At 43.8% G+C, this 24,175-nt stretch overlaps 1 protein-coding gene across 2 annotated transcripts in view; it reads right to left on the minus strand.

Moving 5' to 3' along the window:
* GPAT4 (glycerol-3-phosphate acyltransferase 4) overlaps positions 1–23,912 on the minus strand; it is a 37,046-nt gene extending 13,134 nt beyond the window's left edge. Inside the window, exons 1-2 of one of the 2 annotated variants that reach the window (XM_045993393.1) lie at positions 23,772–23,912; positions 8,906–9,904 (exon numbers count right to left, since the gene is read on the minus strand). In XM_045993393.1, the coding sequence (XP_045849349.1) occupies positions 8,906–9,070 (165 nt within the window). In that variant the 5' untranslated portion in view covers positions 9,071–9,904; positions 23,772–23,912. Of the gene's footprint in view, positions 1–8,905; positions 9,905–23,038; positions 23,168–23,771 lie in introns of those variants that run through there. The other variant, XM_045993403.1, reaches the window with a different exon arrangement.
* Positions 23,913–24,175: the final 263 nt, after the last annotated feature.

Below are 24,175 nucleotides of genomic sequence, written 5' to 3' on the forward strand. Positions count from 1 at the left end.
GTCCATCCAGCTCTGAGCAGCCTTGTAATAGAAGGACCCCCCCAACCTGATACAGAGGGGCTTAGTGTTAAACAAAAATACACAAAAACACCATTTGGCGATTCAAAAAAAAAAAATCGAATTGGGGGGCGCCTGGGTAGCTCAGTGGTTTAAGCCTCTGCCTTTGGCTCAGGTCATGATCTCGGGGTCCTGGGATCGAGCCCCGCATCGGGCTCTCTGCTCAGTGGGGAGCCTGTTTCTCCCTCTCTCTCTGCCTCCCTCTCTGCCTGCTTGTGACCTCTCTCTCTGTCAAATAAATAAATAAAATATTAAAAAAAAATCGAATTGGACACTAATGCTAAGTCCCTTAAGCAACTCATCCCAACTCATCTTTTCTATCTATAAAATAGGACTGATAGTATGTCAACCTCCTGCTTCATGGGGTCGCTTAAGATCAAATGAGACCATATATGTGGGAACTTGGGAAACTGCAAAATGCCCTAACTGTCCTCACTGTGACTGAAATAATAATGGCCTCTACAAGACATCTAGAAAAGAAGCCTCTTCCTGGAGCCTCCCTTCCTTACCATCCGTCTACCTGCAGTAAGCGAGCCAGGGTCTCACCCCGTAAGTACAAGTGAAAACGTGCTCGCTTATCCCTAACTGGAGTATGTTATCACAATATAGAGAGTGAAGTCCATGGCAAGTCGAAGAAACAGAACAGATATTTTAAAAGGCATCTTTGCAAGGTGAGAGAGAACCCTGTCATCCCGTGACGCAGCAAAACCCACACAGCCCGAAGCATTTGGTGTATATTCTGCTGGCAGAGTATCAGCAGACGGCTCTGGGTGGTCTGGCAGAGCCAAAAGCAGGACATGAGTTTTTCATCAGTGATCTGACCTCATCTGGAAATTCCTTCAGCCACCACTGTTTAGAAAAAAACACGGCTCAGAGTCACTTGCTCAGAAGGGGTCTAAGGCAAGAAAACCCACAGCCCATTTTCTATACTTCGGATATTTAGCGCTGATGTTTTCTGGCTCTACGCATGGATGATCTCTTCTAGAAGAAAATGTAAACAAAACTCCTACAATGGAGGAAGGTAGACTCCACCTGGGAATTCCATCTAGGAAAGAGGTGAGCAGGCGACCAGGGACTAGAGGACCTAGCAAGGCTGACATACAGACACAGGCCTCTCAGCTGGAGTTTGTGGGTTTCCATTCTGGCCAAGTCTGCAACCACAGTCAGAACCAGAAAAACCTGGTTCCATACTGACAATTCTGAAACTCAGAGAAGGCTGCCATATATGACATCCAGCCTCTGAGCACTCGAATTTAAGTCTGTGAGGACTGCTTCACTCTGCAAAATTCAAGATGGCTGTGGTGTTTAAACTGGAAAGGTGTAGGTTAAATGAGCCCCTCCGTCTCCTAGCTCTGTCACAGAGCTGTCATCCACATCGCCTTACACTCCCTTTTTCACACTTCAAGTATGTTACAAAATGCTTCTGTGTTTTTAGGACAGAAGTGCCCAGTCACAAGGCTGGAGGGACCTGACTGTTAGCTGGGAAGAGCCTGTTCGGTAGGAGAGGCTGATGGGTGAACCAGAAAGCCGCAGTTCGGTGCAGAAGACCGAAGGAAAGGGGTGCCGCCCATGAGCAGCGTCTGGTAACTCCACAGCTGGCTTCTCTGAGTGGTCACTTGCAGAACTATAGTGTTCACACATGCAGAACAAAACTGAGAAGCCTAGGTTCAGAGCACATTCCTATAAGCCTCCTCTCCTCCCCCTGACATGAGATGCCATTTACCGAGCTATTCAGCATCAGATTACTAAATTGCTCCAGTCTCAGCCTCTCCCAGACAGAGAAAAAACCATTTAAGGGCATTAACAATGCTGCACTCTTAGGTAACATCAAAGCCAAGGCAGACCCTGGCAGGTCAAAGGCAGGCCCAGCTCCCAGAAAGGCAGAGGATGCAATGGTGTACTTTTGCTAGTTATTTATTCTATTGAACACTACAATTTAGGAATTAGCCACAAGTCACAGACTTCGCAACCTAATCTCAGCAGAATCCACCTCCTTTTCAGTCAGCACCGCAACACTGTCCCATGAACCATATATATCCCAAAGAATAAGACCCTTAGAAAATTCAGGCTCCCATCATCCAGCACGTCTAGTCCCCTGCAAACACCACCTCTTTTAACAACTCTCTCTTCTCTCCCTGCTTCAGCTGTAACCTCTAAGTAGCTACTAGCAAATGTGCAAATCTTTACTTCACTGAAGTGCCAACTGCACATTCCTGATTGCCTGCTGGGCATCTCCCCATGCAAGTCCAACCAGCCCTCATGAGCATGCTGCAAATTAAAGACAGCACACCTCCTCCCGACCCCGAAAGTGCTCCCCTTCCTCTGGCCCACCTCCTGCGGCAGTAGGATCACTATCCCTCTGGTCATCTAAGCTTTCAAGTTTCCCATCTGTCACCAAGTCCGATCGATCCTCCCCTGAAAGGGCACTCTTTCCCAGCTGCCTCCTGGGTGATGGCGTCACATTCGCTCCCTAGCTTATTCTCTTGCCTGTATTAATGCCATGGCAATTCAATTGCTCTTCCTTCCCTTCAAGCCACCCGACACATGCTGCCAGTCTGATCATGTCACTTCCTTGCTCAAAAACCTTCAATGGCGTTTCGATGCCTACAGAAACATTTGCTTTTATAATTGACCTCACTCTTCTGTGCACCCAATGTTTTTGCTCCACTAAGCTATGTACAGTCTCTAAGCCTCTAATTAAGTCCCTAATTAAAGTAAGTCTCTGAAGTACAGTCTCTAAGTAAGACTGTACTTTCTTATCTGCACTTCTAGAATGGCTTTTCCTTTTTAAGATTCCAGTTCAAATGCCAACTCTGCTATGAAATGTTACCTACTCAATTCCTGTGGTGTTCGTCCTTCCCAGTGTATATGAATTAGCATCCAATTGTGAACTAGTTATGTATGCGTATACTTGTCTTTCTTACTAGACGGTAAAACCTGAGAAACAGGAGCCAGAAGCAACCTGTGTTCTCACTCCAGCAATCTGACAGAGGGTCTTGCACTTAGTAGGCAGTCGCAAAGGACTGCCTTTAACTCCCAGTGTTTCTCTCCATCAAGGTCTCCACGTGAAAAGATAAGAGCAGAAAGGATACAACCTACAACTACTTCCGATCACCTTCCCTGCCAGAGTCATACTCTCACCTTCTTCAGTTCACCCTCTCAGCTCATCAGGGTTATGTCAAAGTCACCCCTTTTCACTGGGGAAGGGAGGACATGCCTGACTGACAGGACTGCTTTCACTAGAAGCATATGAAGCAGAGGTTATGGCTTCTACTCTGCAGATAAAGAAGCACGTGGGAAAGTCTAACGACTTAGGTCAAGTTTCAGAGCTCATCAAAGAGCCCTAGATTTCAAGCTAAGGGCCACTAACTCAAAAACTCATGCCCATCCTCTACACACTCCCACTGTACAGCCTCTTCAATTTCCTCACAACCACCGCTGGCTTTCTAGGACTCTCCATCAGCCACTTTCGCTCTAGAGTCTCATGTTTACAATTGCTGTAATGTTTACAACGGTCTCTGACCTGACCTGATCAAGCCCTTGCCCATGAGGCAAAATCACCCAGGTCATTTCTTTCCATCTCTCTGTTTTCAGGCTTCCTACTTTCTCCTTCTCCAAACCATTCTCAACTCAATAGAAAGCCACTTCCAGGACTTGTACCCCAATAATACCGTCATTACTATATTGAGGGTAAATGTGAAGCACCAACATTAAGAAAACAACACTTGTAGGGGCGCCTGGGTGGCTCAGTGGGTTAAGCCTCTGCCTTCGACTCAGGTCATGATCTCAGGGTCCTGGGATCGAGCCCCACATCGGGCTCTCTGCTCAGCGGGGAGCCTGCTTCCTCCTCTCTCTCTCTGCCTGCCTCTCTGCCTACTTGTGATCTCTGTCTGTCAAATAAATAAATAAAATATTAAAAAAAAAAAGAAAACAACACTTGTAAAGAACACTGCTGCCCTCTGCGCAAAAAACCTTCTGCAACTCAGCACCAGACAGGACATACACTCAGCCGACTAAGTCTTCCAGGACAGGGAACCGAGAAGACACTGACCCACCCACCTTCTCCCCTTGGCAGGGATACTGGGATTCATTTTTATACAAGGATGCGCTGATTATGGGAAACGAGCTGTTAAGCCAGGGCCTGCTTAGTTCTGCCAAAAGCACAAGTCCAGGTACTACATGGACCAACAGGATATGCATTATGAAGGTTACTTATTAAAAATGGCCAATAAAGGGGCACCTGGGTGGCTCAGTGGGTTAAGCCTCTGCCTTTGGCTCAGGTCATGATCTCAGGGTCCTGGGATCGAGCCCCACATCAGGCTCTCTGCTCAGCCGGGAGCCTGCTTCCCCCTCTCTCTCTGTCTTTGCCTGCCTCTCTGACTACTTGTGATCTCTCTCTCTCTGTGTCAAATAAATAAATAAAATCTTAAAAAAAAAAAGGCCAATAAAATCCCAAAAGAAAATACAGATACAAAATTAGATATACACACTATTAACATAACCATTAAAAATTAATGTAGTTGTCAAATACTGAAAGGTAATACATGTACAAAACTGTTAAGGTATTAGAAGCTGTGTACACATGAATGAATGTTTAAAATTCTTTAACATTATATTATTTGTCTGGTTATCTATTGCTACATAACAAACTACCCCCTAGCTCAGAGGCCTAAAACACCACCACCACTTACTTTGTTCATGAACCTGCAAACTGCATGAGGTTTGCCATCGGCTAGGTGGCTGGAAGACTAAGGACTGGGGTCCTTTGCAGACTGCTCGCTCCTGCATGTAGCACTCGATGCTGGCTGTCAGGGCCTTCCTGGGGCTGTGAGTTGGAATATGGAACACATGGCCTGGGCTTCCTCACAATACAGTGGCTGGGTGCCGGGGCAAGCACCCCAACAGGCAGAAGTCATACTGCCATGTCTAACTTAATCTCACCTATTACACAGTATAATTCATGTCCACTACATTCTGTTTGTTAGAATCAGGTCATAAAGCAGGACCCTCTATTCAAGGGAAGTCAATCAGACTCCACCTTTTGATGGCAGACCTCAGAATCACTTGGGGAGTTTTAAAAATATACCCATCTAGACCAATTAAGTCAGGATATCTGGGGAGATTCTACTGCTCCCAAATAAGTACTTTTAAAATGCTTCCCCAGGTAATTCATATGTAGTGGGGGATAGACCCACAGAATTAAGGTGCTCTCTGAGCTTTCCTCCAGCTCCAAAATTATACATAGCAGTTTGATTTAGGAAGGATAAAGAGGCTAAAAAAGGTAAAATAAGTCTATTAAAAAACACCCACATATGTAGAAGTAAAATGCTTGACAATAATAATTCAAAGGATAATAAAGGAAATAGAATATTGCTAGAATTTAAAACAAAACAAAACAGGACAAAAAACACCCACACGTGGGGCTCCTTGGTGGCTCAGTTGGTTGAGCATCTGCTTTCAGCTCAGGTCATACCAGGCTCCCGGGACTGAGTCCCCCATTGGGCTCCTTGCTCAGCAGGGAGGTACCTGCTTCTCCCCCTGCCTGACCTTCTTCCTGCTTGTGCTCTGACAGATAAATAAAATCTTAAAAAAAAAATTAAAATAAGGGGTGCCTGGGCGGCTCAGTTCTTAAGCGTCTGCCTTCGGCTCAGGTCATGACCCCAGGGTTCTGGGAATGAGCCCCACATGGGGCTCCCTGCTCCGCAGAAAGCCTGCTTCTCCCTCTCCCACTCCCCCTGCTTGTATTCCCTCTCTTGCTGTCTCTAATAAATAAATAAAATCTTTTAAAAAAAAACTTTAAAAAAATAAAATAAAATCAGTTTGGCCAAATCCAACTTGAGTCTAATACTAATCCTGATAGCATTCAGTTCTTACTGTCCATTAAGGTCAACTCAGAACAGTAACAGTCAGAAAAGACCAGACATTCCTGCAGAGCCACCTATAACCTTGCTGGAATGGTATCAGTCCTTTCTAGCCCACCCCTGACTCTAGCTTATACGCCAAGCTGTAATTATCCAGACAGCTCAACAGGACAGCACCCAGAGTACCCAGAATCCTTTCAGTGCCTGATACACATATCTCTAGGAAATAGGAAGTACAAATCCAGTTCTTGAAATCCTAAATCTTGAGGTCAAAAATGGGTACATAGGGGCGCCTGGGTGGCTCGGTGGGTTGGGCCTCTGCCTTCGGCTCAGGTCATGATCTCAGGGTCCTGGGATCGAGCCCCGCGTCGGGTTCTCTGCTCAGCGGGGAGCCTGCTTCCCTTCCTCTCTCTCTGCTTGCCTCTCTGCCTGCTTGTGATTTCTCTCTGTCAAATAAATAAATAAAATCTTAAAAAAAAAAAAATGTTAATAAAAAAAAAAAAATGGGTACATACATAAATATATACACATATACCAAAATCACTTCTAAATCACTGTGCCTTAAACTAGTGATTTTTGAGACATGATCAGCAAAGAAAATTCTCTGATTGCCCAAGATTACCTATCCCATGGATGGACCCAACCATATACATTTAATGAATTTCAGCTATGTAATTATAATCTATCTTAAATGTTACAAGAATATACATTTAGAAATACAGTCATAATTAGAAGGATTTTAGTTGACTGAACTTTAAAATATTAATTTGAGGAGACATATTCAAAACGGAATAGAGAATATACATGGACGCTAGGCCTTCTGTGGCCCAAGTGATGCAAGTTAGAAAATTTTAGCTACTGCGGAATAACTCAAAGGCTAATGCTATGATTTCTATGTTTTAAAAATAAAGATTTCCATAGATCTGTGAGTTAGCCACTTGCTTCTAAACTTGGATGAAAGCTAGCCATCACTCAATGTTGTCTCCTGAAAAGTTTACCAGTTGTTCTACTGCCCCTCTACTGGTTTTTCACAGTGGCAGAAGGGCCACAGTGGCAAAAGGAATATTAAGTTATATGGCCCACAGGAATCCTGGGCTCTAATGAAGATTTTCTTGGACTGAAATATAAGAAAATCACATTTCCTGATTAATTAAAATAAATACTACACATAAGCGAAGTAGCGGGTCCAAAGACCGACTAGGTCACCACTTCTCAAACTTCATCCACATCCATCACCTGGATCTTGCGGAAATGCAGATTTTAATTTAGCAGGTGTGGAGTGTGAAGTGAGACTTCCATTTCTAACCTGCTCTTAGGTGAAACTCAAGCTGCTGGCATCCATACTACTCTCCGAGAAGCAAGTAACTAGATAACCTCAGAGACCATCTGCAGGGCTCAAAAATCATACAATCGAAAACAGGTACTCAGACACAAACACGTACACTCTAGCAGCACTACTGACAACAGCCAGAAGGTACAAACAGGCCCAGCCACCTCCCCTGGTGCAGAAATGGATAAACAAACCATAGTATAGAAACACAGTGGAGTATTATTCAGCCATTAAAAAAGCAGAAGTACTGAAATACATACATTATAATGTGGATGAATCTCAAAAAGACGCTAACTGGAAGAAGGCAACTACAAGAGAGCACATCTGCTAGAACTCCATGAATACGGACTGTCCAGCACAGGCATCCAGAGCTGGAACATAAACTCATGGTGGCTAGGGCACGGGACAATGGAGGACAGCTGCTTCATGGGTGTGGGGTTTCCCCCTGCAGAAATCAAAGTGTCAGGGAACTCAGCAGAGGTGATGTAATAAATCTGTGAATTTATGTGTGAATGTAATAAATGCCACTCTAAAACCCAATATTCAATAATACCCAATAAAAAACAGTTCCCACTATAAAGTAACATTTCTAGAGCTCACTTAATCATTCAGAGTCTCTGTTTTCTCACTGACAAAATGTAGATACCCTGTCCACTGAAGAATTATAAGGAACCAAAGGAAAATGAATGAATTTCTTCTGAACCATAAGATACTATATGAATAAATAACTTCTTAAATTTTTTGTTTTCTCAAATTATATATGGTCTCAGCTATGAAAAAGAAAACCTAAGGATTTGGTGACTACTGAAAACAGATATTGCTAATAAAGTACCAACTTTCTGTGGCAAAGATCAACTTCCAGAAATAGTTCCTTTACACTGTGGACTGTTTTGTTCAGGATATCATTAGCTAAGTTCTGCCATATGTTAAGAAGTTGATTGTCCTTCTCCTGTATCTTTAAGAAAATCAAACAATTCATCAAATGCCCTGTCCCGTTAATATCTCTCATCTGAAATGCAAGAACCTATTTAAGTCTAAAAAGAGAAAAGTCTCTCCCAAACCTATTAGTGAGGGAATACGTGAGCAGCAGCTCTGTGTTTCATTATCTGCTACATAAGATAAGGCAGAGTCTGGCAGTGATTTTTTCTTAAATGCTAAGCCCCTCTCTTTGAAGGTACGGAGTTATGGAATAGGTTCCTTTGCTTGGAAGAATCAAGCATACATACAAGTACCTTAGCTCGGAAAGAAAAGGTCTGTTAAATGCTTTCACAGGTACACATTTAGGGAAGTTTTTACTAAAAATGCTACTTCCCACTCTTCCAACTTTCTCTGTATGCAATAAAGAGATAATCTTCCAAATAAGAAAAACTCTTTACTGGGGTGCCTGGGTGGCTCAGTCCATTAAGCATCTGCTTTGGCTCAGGTCATGATCCCAGAGTCCTGGGATCGAGCCCCACATTGGTGGGGGGGGGGGTCCCTGCTCAGCGGTGAGTCTGCTTCTCCCTCTCCCTGCTGCTCTGCCTACTTGTGCCTCTTTCTCTCCGTCAAATAAATAAATAAATAACCTTAAAGAAAAAAAAAAAGAAAAAACTCTTTACTAATGATAGCATTTCTCCCCTCCTCCGTGAAGCAACCATTTGTAAATAGTACAACTTACCGCAAAGATTTTTAACAAAGTTTTCATGTAGAGCTTTCGGATGCCAAAGGAGACTCCAAAAATGGCAGGGACTATGATGAAAACAAGGAGGAGGGTGAAGAGGACAGTCAGGGAGATGCCCAGAAGGTTGACAATCAGGCTATCAAAAGGCAGCAACAGGAACATGGTGGAGGATCCAGGCAAGGCCAGTGCCCTCCCCCGAGAACAAACCACCGCCTTCAGATGGTCCCGTCAGACAGCACCGGCCTGGGAAAGAAAGCGAGTCCCCATAGGATAGCAAACCCCGTTCCAAGTCACATTATTTGACTGCCTGCAGGCAGAAGGACAGTAAAAAGGGCCACAGGAGGCAGCCCGAAAATGCCAGCTCTCCCCAGAATTGATGGACTTTGGAAATGAATGAGGCAGGACCAATCTTCAGTACAAGCATCCGAGTCCAGGCAGAGTTTCTGTGAAAGTGAGTAGTGAGGGAGGGACCTCTGCTCTGCTGCTTTCCGCTCCTTCCACAAGTTTTACTTTTTCTTTCCTGCTCAAGAGCATTTAACAGATAAATCTGTCCTGAAGATCTGTCATTGCCAGAAGTACCAAGAAGAGTTCAACTTGGTGCCAGAATAATCCTGATAACTTTTGTGGAGGGGGGGGTGACTGCTGGCTCTTCACACAGAAGGCTACTGAACTTGAATATGTGGAAATTAAATAACTGTTTTACTTAAAACTCCTTCATAAGCTGAAAACTGTGTTCATTGTAGAGTTCACATCTGGCCCCATTCTTCCTCTCGAGAGGCTCCTGGTGCGTGCTGCTTCCAGGACCCTCCAACTGGGAGAGCTACAGTCTTTGCCAGCAGGACACAGACGCTGGCATAGAATGTCTCATGCTGCCTGCGTTGAGTGTAACTCCAGACGTGTCTGGCATTGGTTTCCTCTGGATATTCTTCTCCCTAAGGCCCCCTTCTCAGTGGTGACCTGGGTTCTTGGCAAGAAGTTGCTTACATGCTGCCAAAGCTGGGGGTGGAAACAGAAACACCATCAGTCACACAAATCAAGAGGAGAAACATCAATATGCTTTGGAGGTTGGGGGGGGCCTGTTGTAGAGTAAGCCTAGAGTGGGTGCCAGCTTCTCGAGTCATCAAGGTCAAAGGCAGCAGGCACAGCAACAGGTGGCAGACGCAAATGCAGAAAGCAAATGGAGATGTTTCAGATGGCTTTCAATTCCAACAAATAATCTGTGGCCAACTTTCTGAAGAGAAAATATATGGATATATGCCACATTTTAGAAGTCTGGACAAAAGATCCATCATGTATGGATATATACATTTCTTTTATACTACAGAAGGAGATTTCCCTCCTACTTGTCCTCAGCTACCCAGAGTCCTCATCTGCAGATGCAACCCTGTCACCAGCTTCATATTCTTCCCAAGGTATTCTGTGCTTAGGAGGAAATCACAACTTGCTTTTCTACTTACCCCCTCACCCTGACAACAATAATGATGCCATATTCTGTGCACTGTTCTTCAACTCGTGTTTTGGTTTGTGTCTTTAGCTTACTGTGTCTTGGACGAATACTCCATCAGCACATGCTGGGCTCCCTCACTCTTTCCAGGTGCACAGTTCTCAACTTTAAGACTATATATATCAGAGGGGCACCTGTGTGGCTCAGTCGGTTAAGCGGCCAACTCCTGGTTTTGGCTCAGGTTGTTATCTTAGGGTCGTGGGACTGAACCTTGCAACAGGGTCCACGCTTAGCAGGGATTCTGCTTAAGAATCTCTCTCCCTCTGACCCTCCCCATTTGCATGCATGCCTGCACTCTACTCTCTCTCAAACAAATAAATTAATTAAAAAAAAAGAAATAAAGAAAGACTGTATCATAAGTTAGTTAACTGGTTTCCTGAGGTTGGACACCAATGTTTCCACTTTTTTGTTATTTAGTAATGTAATGAACAACTCTGTGCATATGTGATTTAGCATACAAAATGCACATGGAAATATAAATATATTTTCAGGATAAATTCCTAGAAATGGAATTGCAGGGGAAAAGGAAACACAGTTATAATTTAATAAGATATTATCTAATTTTCTACATGTTAAACTCCACCTGTCTATCTCCCATACTGGTCACTCTTTTTTGTTTTACAGACTATTTTCCTTAGAACAGTTTGGGGTTCACAGCAAAACTAAAAGGAAGATAGAGAGATTTCCCACATACCCCCATCCTTAACATGACTAACATATGTACAGCCACCCCATTATCAAGAGCCCCACCAGAAGGGTACATTTGTTACAAGTGTTGACGAACCTACACTGATACATCAGAGTCACCCAAAGTCCACAGCTTATATCAGGGCTCACCCTTGGTGCTGCACATTTTAGAAGTCTGGACCAAAGTATAATGACATGTATCCACCATGATGTATCACTTAGTATTTTCATTGCCCTAAAAATCCCCTGGGCTCTGATTATTCATTCCCCCCTTTCCTGAGGCCCTACCCTGGCCACCACTGCTCTTTCACTGTCTGGGTAGTTTTGCCTTTCCTGAATGTCTTATCATTGGAGTCGTATTTTCAGATTGGCTTTTTCCACTTAATACTCATTAATACTATATAATAATAATATATAATAATAGTGGAGTTCATTAATACTCATGAACTCCACTATTTTAAATATCTTACAAAAGTACTTCAATTTTATATTACTTATCCCTAACCACAAGTTACCAATTCAAGTCCTGCACTTGGGAAAGTCCTTTCAAATCTTGGCAAACACTGTGGCTTCACACCAATCATCTTCTGACTCGGTTCCTACACATTCAGAAGGTCAAGAAATTGAACAAATAAGCAGGTTACTACCTTTACCTTAAATTTTGTCCCGTGACTTTTTAGAACTCTTAGAGCCCTTTCATTGGTTCTTTTATAACCTGCCAACAGTATTAATTCCATTTTACCAATTAGGAAATGAAAGCAGAGAGAGACAGATCTAGTTCTTCCAATTCCTCACCCAGTACTGCTCCCATTACATCCCCACACATTTAGTGATTAAATCAAAAGGACGAGGTATTTCATGGCACTGAGTCACAAACAGTAGTTCCTATTTTGGATCCTCCAGTTCTTCCATATTCACATGGTCATCACCACTGCTAACTTTTACTGCATGCTAACAACAAGACAGAGCCTGAGCTCACATGGCAAACATTTTCCATATCTGACCTTCACCTAAGTCTCACAACCCTATGGTGGAGTTTTGCTACCACTGCTATCTGACCAGGACGAAACCGAGGCTTAGAGGATTAAGTACCTTACCCAGAATGGCACAGCTACTAAGTAGCAGAGCAGGAATCTGGAGCAGGGGATCTGTCTCTCAGCCCATGCTCTTTAACCAGTATGCCCTCCTAGCTCCTAAACTACCCTGGAATAAATGAACACTTCCTTTGTGCCAGGCCTGCTCTACAGAACTTTCTGTGGTCAGGGAAAAACCACAAAGCCAATCTGGATTCACGTATCAGAATTTGGTGTTCTCAGAATCCCAGGTACAAACCTGCTCTTTTATATAAACTGGCCAAACTGACTCTACATGCCAGATTTCTAGCAACAACCCAGCAGAGGTTGAGGAAGTTAGAAATATTCCTGATTAATTTGCTGAGTCACTGTATTCTTTAAACCTAATTCCTGCCTAATTCTAGGGCCACATCTCTTCCATTCTGTCCCTGTCTCCCTTATCCAGCATTCCCCTGGGAAAGCAGTAGCAAAATCCCTCCGTCCCACTGGCCATGGTTACCCTGAGTTTCATGGACACAAGGTGACAGACACTGGGGTCACTGTGACTTCCCATTCAAGAGTTTAGATCTCTTTTCTTTGAATCCCAATCAACTCACAATTCCCAAGGTTATTCTGGGTTCATGTCCCCAAACATCAAACACATTTAGCAATAAACTAATTTCTTCACTTAGTTCAGGGGTTTGGAGAACCAGGGCCTGTGGGCCAAATCTGCTTTTGGACTGCTTTTCTAAGACTCACAAGCTAGGAATGGTTTTTGTAACTTTAAAGAATTGTTAAAAAAAAAAAAAAAAAAAGGATAATTTGTGACAGAGACCACAGCCAGCAAAGCCTAAAATACTATCTGAGCCTACAGTTTGCCAACCCATGACCCAGCCACTCTTTTCCCCCTGACCCAGGGGCACTGAACTCGCCTCTACGGTCCTGCCCCACCCCTTGAGTTCATGTTTGTGAGTGCCAGACTCCAGAACAAAGAGAACAGTCACCTAGCCAAACAAGTTATCTGGCCAACACTGAACAATCCTCACATAAATTCTTAGAAATAAAGAGAAAAAGCAAGCAAACTGCAGTTATCAAACAGAGTTCCCAACATCTTGCTGGATTAGCAGAGCAGCCACTGAAACCAGAAGACTGCTGTCTTAGGCCCCCTTAACACAAACTTTGATATCTGGAAATAACATCAGAAAATTAGTCACGGCAGAGCTCTACCACACCACAATTTCTAGATAATTGTGGATAAATTATCTGGATAATTTCACTTAAAATAATCTCACTTAGGATAGGATATCCCTTTGCTTCAACTAAATATAACCATGACTCCATAACCATGTGGTAGTATTTGCTCATTTCTCTTAATTTCCACAGCTTTCAGCCAAACTCATACAGAGTTATTTGCACCAAAGTTCCCCTAACAGCCCAAAGGGTCCAGAGAAAAACCTAAGAACCAAGTAGTTATAAGCCTCTTAGAAGACACAACCCACTACTAGCTAAACTCTTCAGCCCACTGAATGGCAAATGGGGCCTTTAGGTTTTAAGCCCCCAAATGACCCAATTTCCAGTGCTCCTCAGTTCTCAGAGTGACAAGTTCATTCATTCAACATATATTCACTGGGCACGTACTATATGCTACACATTAGGTCAGGTGGTATTTAGAGGTGAACAAATATGCCTAGAGACAGGTGTTAAGCCAATAAGCATATGCAAAATTTCACACTTTTGATGATTGTTAGCAAGAAAAACAGGATCCTGGAAGAGAAAATAACAGAGGGAACTTCATTTGTATCAGCTCATTTAAACCAATTCTGACCCAATCACAAGACAAGGACTATTATGATTCTAACTACAGAACCAAATACAGCTGACCCTTGAATAGCAATACAGGTCTGAATTGTGCAGATCCACTTACGTATGGATTTTTTTGGAAAAATATAGTGCCATAAATGTATTTTCTCTTCCTTATGATTTTTTTTAAAAGACTTTATTTATTTGACAGAGAGATCACAAGTAGGCAGAGAGGCAGGCAGAGAGAGAGAGAGGAAAGAAAGCTCCCTGCTGAGCAGAGACCTGGATGCGGGGCTCAATCCCAAGACCCTGAGATCATGACCTGAGCCAAAGGCAGAGGCTTAATCCACTGAGCCACCGAGGCACCCCATTTCCTTATGATTTTTTAAAAATGTTATTTGAGACACAATCTGTGCATGCACATGCAAGAGAGGGAGCAGAGTGGGAGGGAGAGGAAAAGGGAGAGAATCCCAAGCAGACTCCATGCTCAGGGAAGAGCCCAGAGCAGTGCTAGATCTTACAACCCTGAGATCATTACTTGAGTGTAAACCAAGAGCTAGGGGTGGGGGGAGGGGGCGCCTGGGTGGCTCAGTCATTGGGCGTCTGCCTTTGGCTTGGGTCATGATCCCAGGGTTCTGGGATCGAGCCCCACATCAGGCTCCTCCTGCTCCTTCTGCCTGCTTCTCCTTCTCCCACTCCCCTTGCTTGTATTCCCTCTTTCTGTCAAATAAATAATTATAATCTTAAAAAAAAAAAAACAACTAAAAGATGGACACTTAACAAACCAAATGAGCCACCCAGGCTCCCCTCATTATGATTTTCTTAGTAACATTTTCTTTTTCTAGCTTCCTTTTTTATAAGAACACAGCATACGGTACATATACAAAGTATGTGTTAATCTAACCAACTGTATCAGTAAAGCTTCCAGTCAGTAGGCTGTTAGTTAAGTTTTAGGAGGATTAAAAGTTACACGCAGATTTTCGACTGTATAGGGAGCTGGTGTTTTTAAGAACCATGCTGTTAAAGGGCCAACTGCATTTCTTCTCAGTTACCTCTCTGAGACACACCCTACTTCAGGAGACCAGGACTACCAGAATATGATCAGAGAGATGCCACATACCAACTCAAAGGAAGAAAATACACAATTTTCTTAAACATAAATGTTAGGCAACACAGGGAAAATGCATTTTTTAAGCACACAAGGCACAATGTTTGTCATGTATTAGATTTCAATAAATGGTATGTACCATTAATCCATTAGGATCAGAAGAAACCCAGGGTATTGTCTTAAGTTTTTTTCTTTAAGGATTTATTTACTTTAGAGAGAGCACACGAGCATTTATTTACTTTACAGAGAGCAAGAGCACATGTGTGAGTTGGGGGGCGGGGCGCGGCAGAGGGAGAGGGAGGCAGAGTGAAAGAACCCCAAGCAGACTCTCTGCTGAATCCAGAGTCCAAGATGGGGCTTGATTCCAGGACCCTAAGATCATGACCTGAGCCAAAATCAAGAGTGTGCTGCTTAACTGACTGAGCCACCCAGGCACCCCTGTCTTCAGTTATAAATACCAAATCTTAAGAGAGCTAGAGAGGGAGAAAAGCATTTCAAAGTATGTCACAAAACCCACCGGCCAAAAAATACTACATGCCTAACAAGCATTAGGTGCTCAATAAAACAATAAAAAGGTTAGCTGTAAGGCACAGAAATGTGACTTAACTAGTGAGACGGCAAAAAAAAAAAAAAAAAAAAGTGTGTGTGTGTGTGTGTGTGTGTGTGTATATTTTATAAACCACCATACTGGTGATGATGAGAAAATATTCTCAAATCCTGCTGGCTAGAGTGTAAACATGGTACAACCTCTTTAGAGAACTCAGTAAAGGCCACCAGAATTTAATTTTAAGATTTTATTTATTTGACAGTGAGAGGGGGAACATAAGCAGGGGGAATGGGAGAGGGAGAAGCAGGCCTCCCACTGAGCAGGGAGCCCAATGCAGATGCTGGATCCTAGAACCCTGGGACAATGACCTGAGCCAAAGGCAGCTGCTTAATGACTGAGCCACCCAGGCGCCCTGGCCATCAGAATTTTAAATGCACACAACCTCAGCTCCAGCAATTCTACCTCTAAAATGTATCTTAAATTAGATAAAAATGATAAATTAGAGGGGTGCCTGGCTGGCTTAGTCAGCTGACCATTCAACTCTTGATTTTGGCTCAGGTCATGATCTCTACCATGGGCATGGAACCTGCTTAAGATTCTCTCTCTCCCAAAAAAAAAAAAAAAAAGATTCTCTCTCTCCTTCTCTCTAGGGCTTTTCTTGCTTGCACACTCTCTCTCTAAACAAAAAACAAACAAAAAACCCCATAAATTAGAGCAGTAGTTTTCAACCAGGGGCCATTTACCCCCTAACCTTTCCCTCAAAACTCTCCCCACCATTTGGTAATGTCTGCAGACCTTTTTAGTTGTCAGGACTTGGGACGCGGAGCTACCGGCAATGCGTACAAAGACGACAAGGATATTGCTCAATACCCTGTAATACGTAGGTCACCTCTGACAGCGAAGAATTACTTGGCTGCAAATGACAAGGCTGCTGAGGCTGAGAAACCCTGTACCAATGCATATACAAGATGATGTGTGTGCACGGTTACTAACACGGTTACTGACAGTTACTGCAGCACTGTCTACAATAGCCAAGGAAACATCACGGCCACAATCAACAGAAGACACAATGGAATGCTATTCATCTGTTAAATGAAAAAAGACATTTACTTGTGCACTGATAAACAATATACCAGTTAGATGCCGAACAATGTCCCCAGTAAATACCAACTGAGAGGGAGGAAAAGGAAAAATATATAGTTTATATGTATTTGCAAAGATACAGATTTCTGCAAAGATACAAAAATGGCTATAGTTGCTGCCTCTAGGAGTGTAAGGAAGAGGTCACTTTATCTTTTTGCTACCTTTAAAATCTTATTTACCATTTTGAATAGGTAATAGTGCTGAGTGAACTGAATGTCAAGTGTATCAGAGTAGTGGAGTAGAAGAAATTTGCTTGAATGGAAAGGCACATGGGGAGAAAGTATATAGTGCTTCCAGGGGAACAGGGCAGCACTCAGAGCTACTAGGCTGAAGTGAACCTGAAGTGCTAAAAAACCCAAGACTAAACACAGAGCTGACATTGATCCTAGATAAAATAAATGGTTCAAGACCAAATCAAGATACAGTAAGCTAAAGGATAACTCAACTCACCAGAAAGAAGACAGTAATACGGTCAGTTCTGGGGTCTTGGTCTTAACTAAGTCACTGACCTTACATAACTTTCCCCTTGCCTACAAAGGACTAACCCGACTTGGAACCAGGTAATAAGAAACCTGGTACCAAGATCCCCCAAAGCAACATGAAGTCTCCGAAGCTGCAAAAGAAAAAAAACAGACAAAGGACACAGGATATTTGGTGTCTGGGGTCAATCAGCCTAAGAAAGGACAATTTGACTTGCTGGGGTTTTAAGACCCACGAAATTTCATTACCTGACCTGAGCGCTGCTCTGAGAGCTCCATATATGTAATTGGACGCAACTTCCTGGTCTTTTATTTATTTACTTTTTAACTTTTTCTGTCTGGCTTATTTCACTCAGCATAATTATTCTGAGAGTCCTTCATGTTGCTCCACATGTCACGAGTTCATTCCTTTTTACTGCTGAGCGTGAGTCCAATGTATGCGTACACCACATTTGCTTACGCATTCACCTACTGACCAACAACAGGACTGTTCTGGTTTGGAACTGTTACGAATAAAGCTGCTATCTACAAGTCTTTACACAGACAAACAGTTTAATTTCTCTTGGGTAAATAAATACCTAGGAAGGTACTGACGGAGTCTAAAGCAGGTATATGTTTACCTGCCAAATTGTTTTCTTTCTTTTAACGATTTTATTTATCTGTTAGAGAAAGAGCAGAAGCCGGGGGTGTGGCAGGCAGAGGGAGAAGCCGGCTTCCTGTTGAGCAAGGAGCCCACGCAGGACTCTGCAGGACTGGATCCCAGTAGCCCAGGGTGGTGAACTGAGCCTAAGGCAGACTTAACTGACTGAGCCTCCAAGGCATCCCGCCAAACTGCTTTCTAAAGGGTTGTACCATCATTTTGCATCCTCACCAGCAGTGTACCAAAGTTCTATTTGCTCTACAACCTCACCACCACTTGACAGGATCAGTCTTTTTAATTTTAGACACATGAATAGATGTGAAGTGGTATCTTATAGTTTTAATTTGCATTTCCCCAATGACCAATGATATTGAATATCTTTTGTGCTTATTCGCTATCCATTTATCTTCTTTGGTGAAGTGTTCAAATCTTTACCCATTTTTCATTAGGTTATTTTATTAGTTTTGCTACTGGCTGTTTTTTAAAAATCAAGCTCCCACCCTACCTAAATAATACCCTACTAAATAGTGTTACTTTAAGATGAGAGAGCATTATTACCGGCCTATACACTTTAAAATGGTCAAGATGGTTTAAGAGAGAGAGAGATTGATCCCACAGACCAAAAAAAAAAAAAAAAAAAAGGACAAGAAAGCATTTCATCACAAAGGTATAAAATTTGTGGACCATCAGACTTCTCTATTCAACTTGCTACAAACTTGAAACAATCCTAATTATGCAGAGAAAAATCACTAAGACATGAAACAAAAAAAACCAATGACCACAACCACAAACTATTTTAACCTCAGAATTGAGTATTACTAAGAACCTAAAATGCTCCTTTATCTTTATGCTCAGCTGACAGTGATTCTGTGTTGTCCAACACAGCAGCCACTAATCACATATAACTCTTGAGCACCTGAAATGTGGGTAGTCCAAATTGAAATATGTTGTAAATGTAAATAAGATACACACTGGACTTAAATTTCTATGAAAAACTAAATGTAAAAGACCTCATTAATAATCTGTATCTTGATTATATGTTTAAGTGATATTCTGGATAATTTGGGTTAAATAAAACACATGATTAAAATTATTTTTATGTTTCTTTGTACTTTTTTAAAAGTGACTCTTATATGGGATGCCTGGGTGACTCAGCTGATTCAGCATCTGCCTTCAGCTCAGGTCATGGTCCCACCGTTCTGGGATCCAGTCCCACCATCAGGCTCCTTGCTCAGCAAGGAACCGGCTTCTTTCTCTGCCTGCCACTCCCTCTGCTTGTGCGCAGGAGCGCTTGCGTGTGTGTGCTCTCTCTCTCTCTGACAAATAAATAAAATATTTGAGGAAAAAAACCTTTTTTTAAAAAGTAGCTATTACAAAATGTAAAATTATATATATGATGTGTTCTCTATTTCTACTGGTTAACACTGATCAAATATGTTTATTTTTAAAGATTTTATTTCTTTGACAGAGAGACACAGCAAGAGAGGGAACACAAGCAGGGGGAGTGGGACAGGGAGAAGCAAGCTTCCCACTGAGAAGAGAGACCAATGCAGGACTCCGATTCCAGGACCCTGGGATCATGACCTGAGCTGAAGGCAGCTGCTTAAAGACTGAGACACCCAGGCGTCCCTATTTATTTTTATTTAAATAGGCTCCACACCCAGAGTGGAGCCCAATGCAGGGTTCAAACTCAGGATCCCGAGATCAAGAGTCGGATGCTTAACCAACTAAGCCACCCAGGCACCCCAGATCTGAAACGTTTAAAGAAGACCCTGAAAATAAAATATGTACATAAATAACACAAACATATTTTTTCCCTCCCCACCCCTCTGCTGTGTCAAGAAAATGGTACTATAGAGGAGCTTAGAATTGGAACTCAGGAGTCTCTTTAGCTAAGAGCTCAGGCACAACTTTGTTACTACCTGGTCTGTACGTCATTCAGCTTCCCTGGATTTCAATTCCCTCACCAGTTTTTTTGGAATTTTAATTCAAAAGGTCAACAAAAACTTATTATGTTCCTCCTTTTTACAAAGCATCATTCTAATATTGCAGATCTTGGGCTTATAGTTTAAAAGGAGGTGCAATGCACACTCAAAGAGTGCCCAAAGAAACAAGACAAGGCCGTGACTGGGTGGCAGGTGCACGGGTATGCATATTTTAAAGGAGAGAGAGTACCCTTAAAGGAGTTAGGAAAAACTGCAAGCTTTAAAATATTCCTACAAACTCTAAAATTCAGTGCTTTTTAAAAAAGCGCTCTTCAAGCTATCCTAAGTATTCTGTAGTTTAGTGATACATGGAATTGATGATATTTGATCAAGTCCTCCCTTGAGCACAATGATACAGAAAGAAGTAAATGCCAAGCCATAATGAGGTTCTACTTTACATGAAGAAACGATTTTGTAGGACAGTTCAATCAGGATCAGATAATCTCTGGCTTCTATCTCCAGAAAGATTTTTAATAAAAGGTAACATTTTGTGATGTTCATACAGATAGGAGAAGTGGTTTATTCTTCAGCAGAAACTAGTTACGAGGCTAGAATCCTAGCTAACCACTGCACTCTTTCTGATACCACAAACACACACACAAACCCACACTAAGGGCACCTGGGTGACTCCGTCCGTTAAGTGCTGACCCTTGATTTTTGGCTCAGGTCATGATCTCAGGGTCCTGACTGTAAGGTTCTGCACTTAGTGTGGAGCCTGTTTAAGATTCTTTCCCTCCCCCTTCCTCTTCCCTCTCCCCACCCTCCCTCTCTAAAAAAACAAATAAAAACAAAAACCACAAAACCCACACAAAAACATAAAAGTTCTCCCTGCATCCATGTCTTTAGGGTAATGATTGACCAAGACACCCCGATGCTGTTCTCTCAGCACTTAGTTTCATAAGCTGAATGCATGTGACGACCACTGTATTTAAATCAGAAGCTAACAAAAGTAAATCTTGAAAATAATTTACAAACACTAAGTCACATCATTTAAAAGCAAAATGAATGAACTCTATATACAGAGATTCCTTTGCTTACAGTATTCCTTGGAGGTAAAATATCCTCTCCAATTTTAAGGGTGAAGACTGAGGTACAAGTAATGAATTTACCTATCTTTCCTGAGATAAGGTAACTTTACAGCACAAAGTGTGCTAAGAAAGACATACTATGGTTTTGTTAAAAACAAAAAAAGAAAAAGACAAGAAAGCAAACATCTAATCCATGTTAGATCTAGCTGAGGATTCTTATCTTTTAATGTCAAGAAAGGATGTTTCATAGAAAGGTTCTATTGTTCTGCTATCAAGAGCAAAACCAGGAGTGTATGCCAAATCATTCGTTTCCCTTAGCTGCTCTTTCTGAAATAGCTGTGAATGTTATCTACATCTTTAAAGTTCGTAATTATTCTCAGCTGGTATTCCCCTTCTAAGGCCACACTTTTCCCACGTTTACTAAAACTGTGATTAGAATTTTCAATTTGTCCCATATCTGACATAAGAAATATTTTAAGACATATCCCCTAGTTTCATTATTCCAGAAATTGATGGAAAAGTTCCTATTAACCCATCCAAACCTTTCATTGTTATAGCCCTTCCACACATTTCCCTTTCCTGAAAGAAACAACATAAAGGCAGTATTAGGAGAAAGAAGACTGAATGTGGAGTTGGGAAAGGTTTCCAGCCTCAGTTAGACTCTTATTCCTAGTTGATCTGGACAAGTCACCGAACCTTTAGGACCCTGAGGGTGCATCAAAAATGAAAAAGGAAGATGACCTGGAAGTTCTCATTCACATCTGACAGACTTTCTTTCAACCTGTCCTCCAGCACCTTGATCATTTTAGGTGCCCTCCTCTGGCCCTTCTCCAATGCTATTACGTATTTCTTAAAGAAATTCGAATAGTAGACTTTGTCCCAGAAAAGTACATTATGACTTTATACAACAGTACGATTTTTATTTTGAATCTCAAGCTACTGTTCACATCAAGGATTTATCCCAGAGCTTAGGGGAGGGGGAAATGGATGGGACAGGCTTAACCTGAAAATCAGTTGTTGAGGCTGGATGATGGATACATGTTGGCTTACTATTTTATCTATTTTTGCATATCTGAAAGTCTCCATAATACAAAGTTGGCAGAAAGAAAAAAAAAACCCACTATCAAGTGAGAAGAGAATACTAGACTGGCATTTATGACAGGACTCAGCTCTACAGTCTCTGGCATAGGGATAACTGCTTTCCCACCATTTCCCTTGGGTTGAGACAGCATCTACAGGAGACGAAACTGAGCAGAGGCATGCGGAGTTCAGTCAGAGGCATGCGGAGTTCAGTCAAAATTAAGGAAAATGAACCAAAAAGGAAATGCTCCCAAGGAGGTTCTCCCTGGGAAGATCCATGGCGCTGCCGGCAGGAGCCGTGAGAGGCACTTGTATCTAGTGCAGTACGGAACTTATTCCTAGAGCGATACCGTATGTTTCACGGAGTGTATTTTCCCTGACTTCGAAACTGCGAAAGTTAAAACCCTACATGAATCAGGAGTGAGTACATCAAGACCCTCTGGAAGGACGCCTTGCAGGGCGTGCTATCAGAACGGAAAAGCGAAGGATATCGGGGTTAAATTCAAGAAAGAAAAACGGGTTCCTCTGGAGAAGCAGCGGGGCCAATCTACATCCCAGGGAAGCCGAAGGACAGAAAAGAAATTACAGGTGAAGCGCTTCCTCGTGATCCTCGATACCCGCTCAGCCATCCCAACTCCCCGCCTCCACGCTTGGGGACGATGGGCGGCGGAGCACCCAGGATGCAGGAGAAGCCCGGGGAGCCCGAACGGCGTGGGGCCAGACGGGGCAGGGAGAGGCAGGAGCCGCCCGGCACCGGCCTCCGAGTGCAGGGCGCGGGGCTCCGGGAGTGCGGGGCGCTGGGCTCCGGGCCGCTGCCGCGGGACCCGAGCGCGCGCTGCCAACGCTCGCGGGGGAGGGGCGCGGACGGTTCCACTGCGGCCGAGGGGCGGAACGTGCCGACAGGCCGGGAAACCCCGGGAAGGGACGATGGTGTCTCCTGACGCCGGAGCGGCGTAGGGAGGGGGTTCCCAGCCCGCAGGCCGCTCGCGGGGTGCCTGGCCCCGAACCCCCCGGCTCGCAGTCGGCTCCCCTGGGGCCAGTGACTTTCAGGACCGGCGGGAACCCGGTCATACTCACCGGCCGTGAAGCTCCAAATCTCCCAATCCCTTCGCGGACGATCCCTCCCGCCCTTGGCCGCCGCCGCCGCCGGCCGAGGCGTGCGTAAAGACGTGCGCGCGCCCGCCCTTTGTCTACGCCGCTTTGACGTGACCCCTCGCGTCCCATCCCCACCCCTCCCGCCGTTTAATCTCTCGCCCGGCGCCGGGCGCGCGCCGGGCGGGGACCCCCCCAAGGGGCGGGGCGCCGCGTCACCTGCCCACAGCCGGGCACGCCTAGGACGGACCAAGGCGCCCCCTGGCGGGCGAGGAGCCGTTCCCTCGGGCTGGCGGGGCGCCGCAGAGGCTGATACTGCGTTTCTAGGGCCTTAGGCCCCTGCCCCTCGCGTTGGTGCGCGTTCCCCGGGATTCCCGCTTTGATAAGGGGCGCGCTCCCTAAAGAGGGGTCTCCACGTTTCTGAACTGTGCCCGGGCCCGAATACTGGTTACTTCCCCCAACGTACACTCGGGTAGTTTCTAGAGAGGGTGCCATCAGTCCAGATCAGCGAGAAAGGCTTGAGTCCCTAAATTATCTTGTCATCTTGGGGCATTTGTGAGTATGCAGTGAGATACAGTTCTGCATGTAAGGAACCCAGCTCAGGGCCTGGCACGTTCAAGAAACATTAGCTGCCATCACAGACACCACCGTCACCATCATCATCCCCAAGTCTCATTGGTCTTGCTAATGAAGCCAGGAGTGCAAGGGGTTTGTGTACCTCCATGTTCCCTCGCAGCTGGAACTTTCCAATGTCCACGTCAACTCGGAAGGGATCTCTGCTAAAGTCCAGCTGCTGTCTGCTGGAGTTTGCCTGTGTAGTTCTCACCAGCACTTCAGACTCCAAATGCTTAACCCAAGAACCCAAGTTTATCATCTTCCCTCAAATGGATTCTCCCTAGGAAAAAAATCAGCCCTTCCCCTTGTTCTTAAAAGACATTTTTATGGGGCGCCTGGGTGGCTTAGTGGGTTAAACCCTCTGCCTTCAGCTCAGGTCATGATCCCAGGGTCCTGGGATAGCCCCGCATCAGACTCTTTGCTCAGCAGGGAGCCTGCTTCCCCCTCTCTCTCTCTGCCTGCCTCTCTGCCTACTTGTGATCTCTGTCTGTCAAATAAATAAAAACT

Source organism: Meles meles, chromosome 2, assembly GCF_922984935.1.
Source record: "Meles meles chromosome 2, mMelMel3.1 paternal haplotype, whole genome shotgun sequence".
Classification (NCBI taxonomy): Eukaryota; Metazoa; Chordata; class Mammalia; order Carnivora; family Mustelidae; genus Meles; species Meles meles.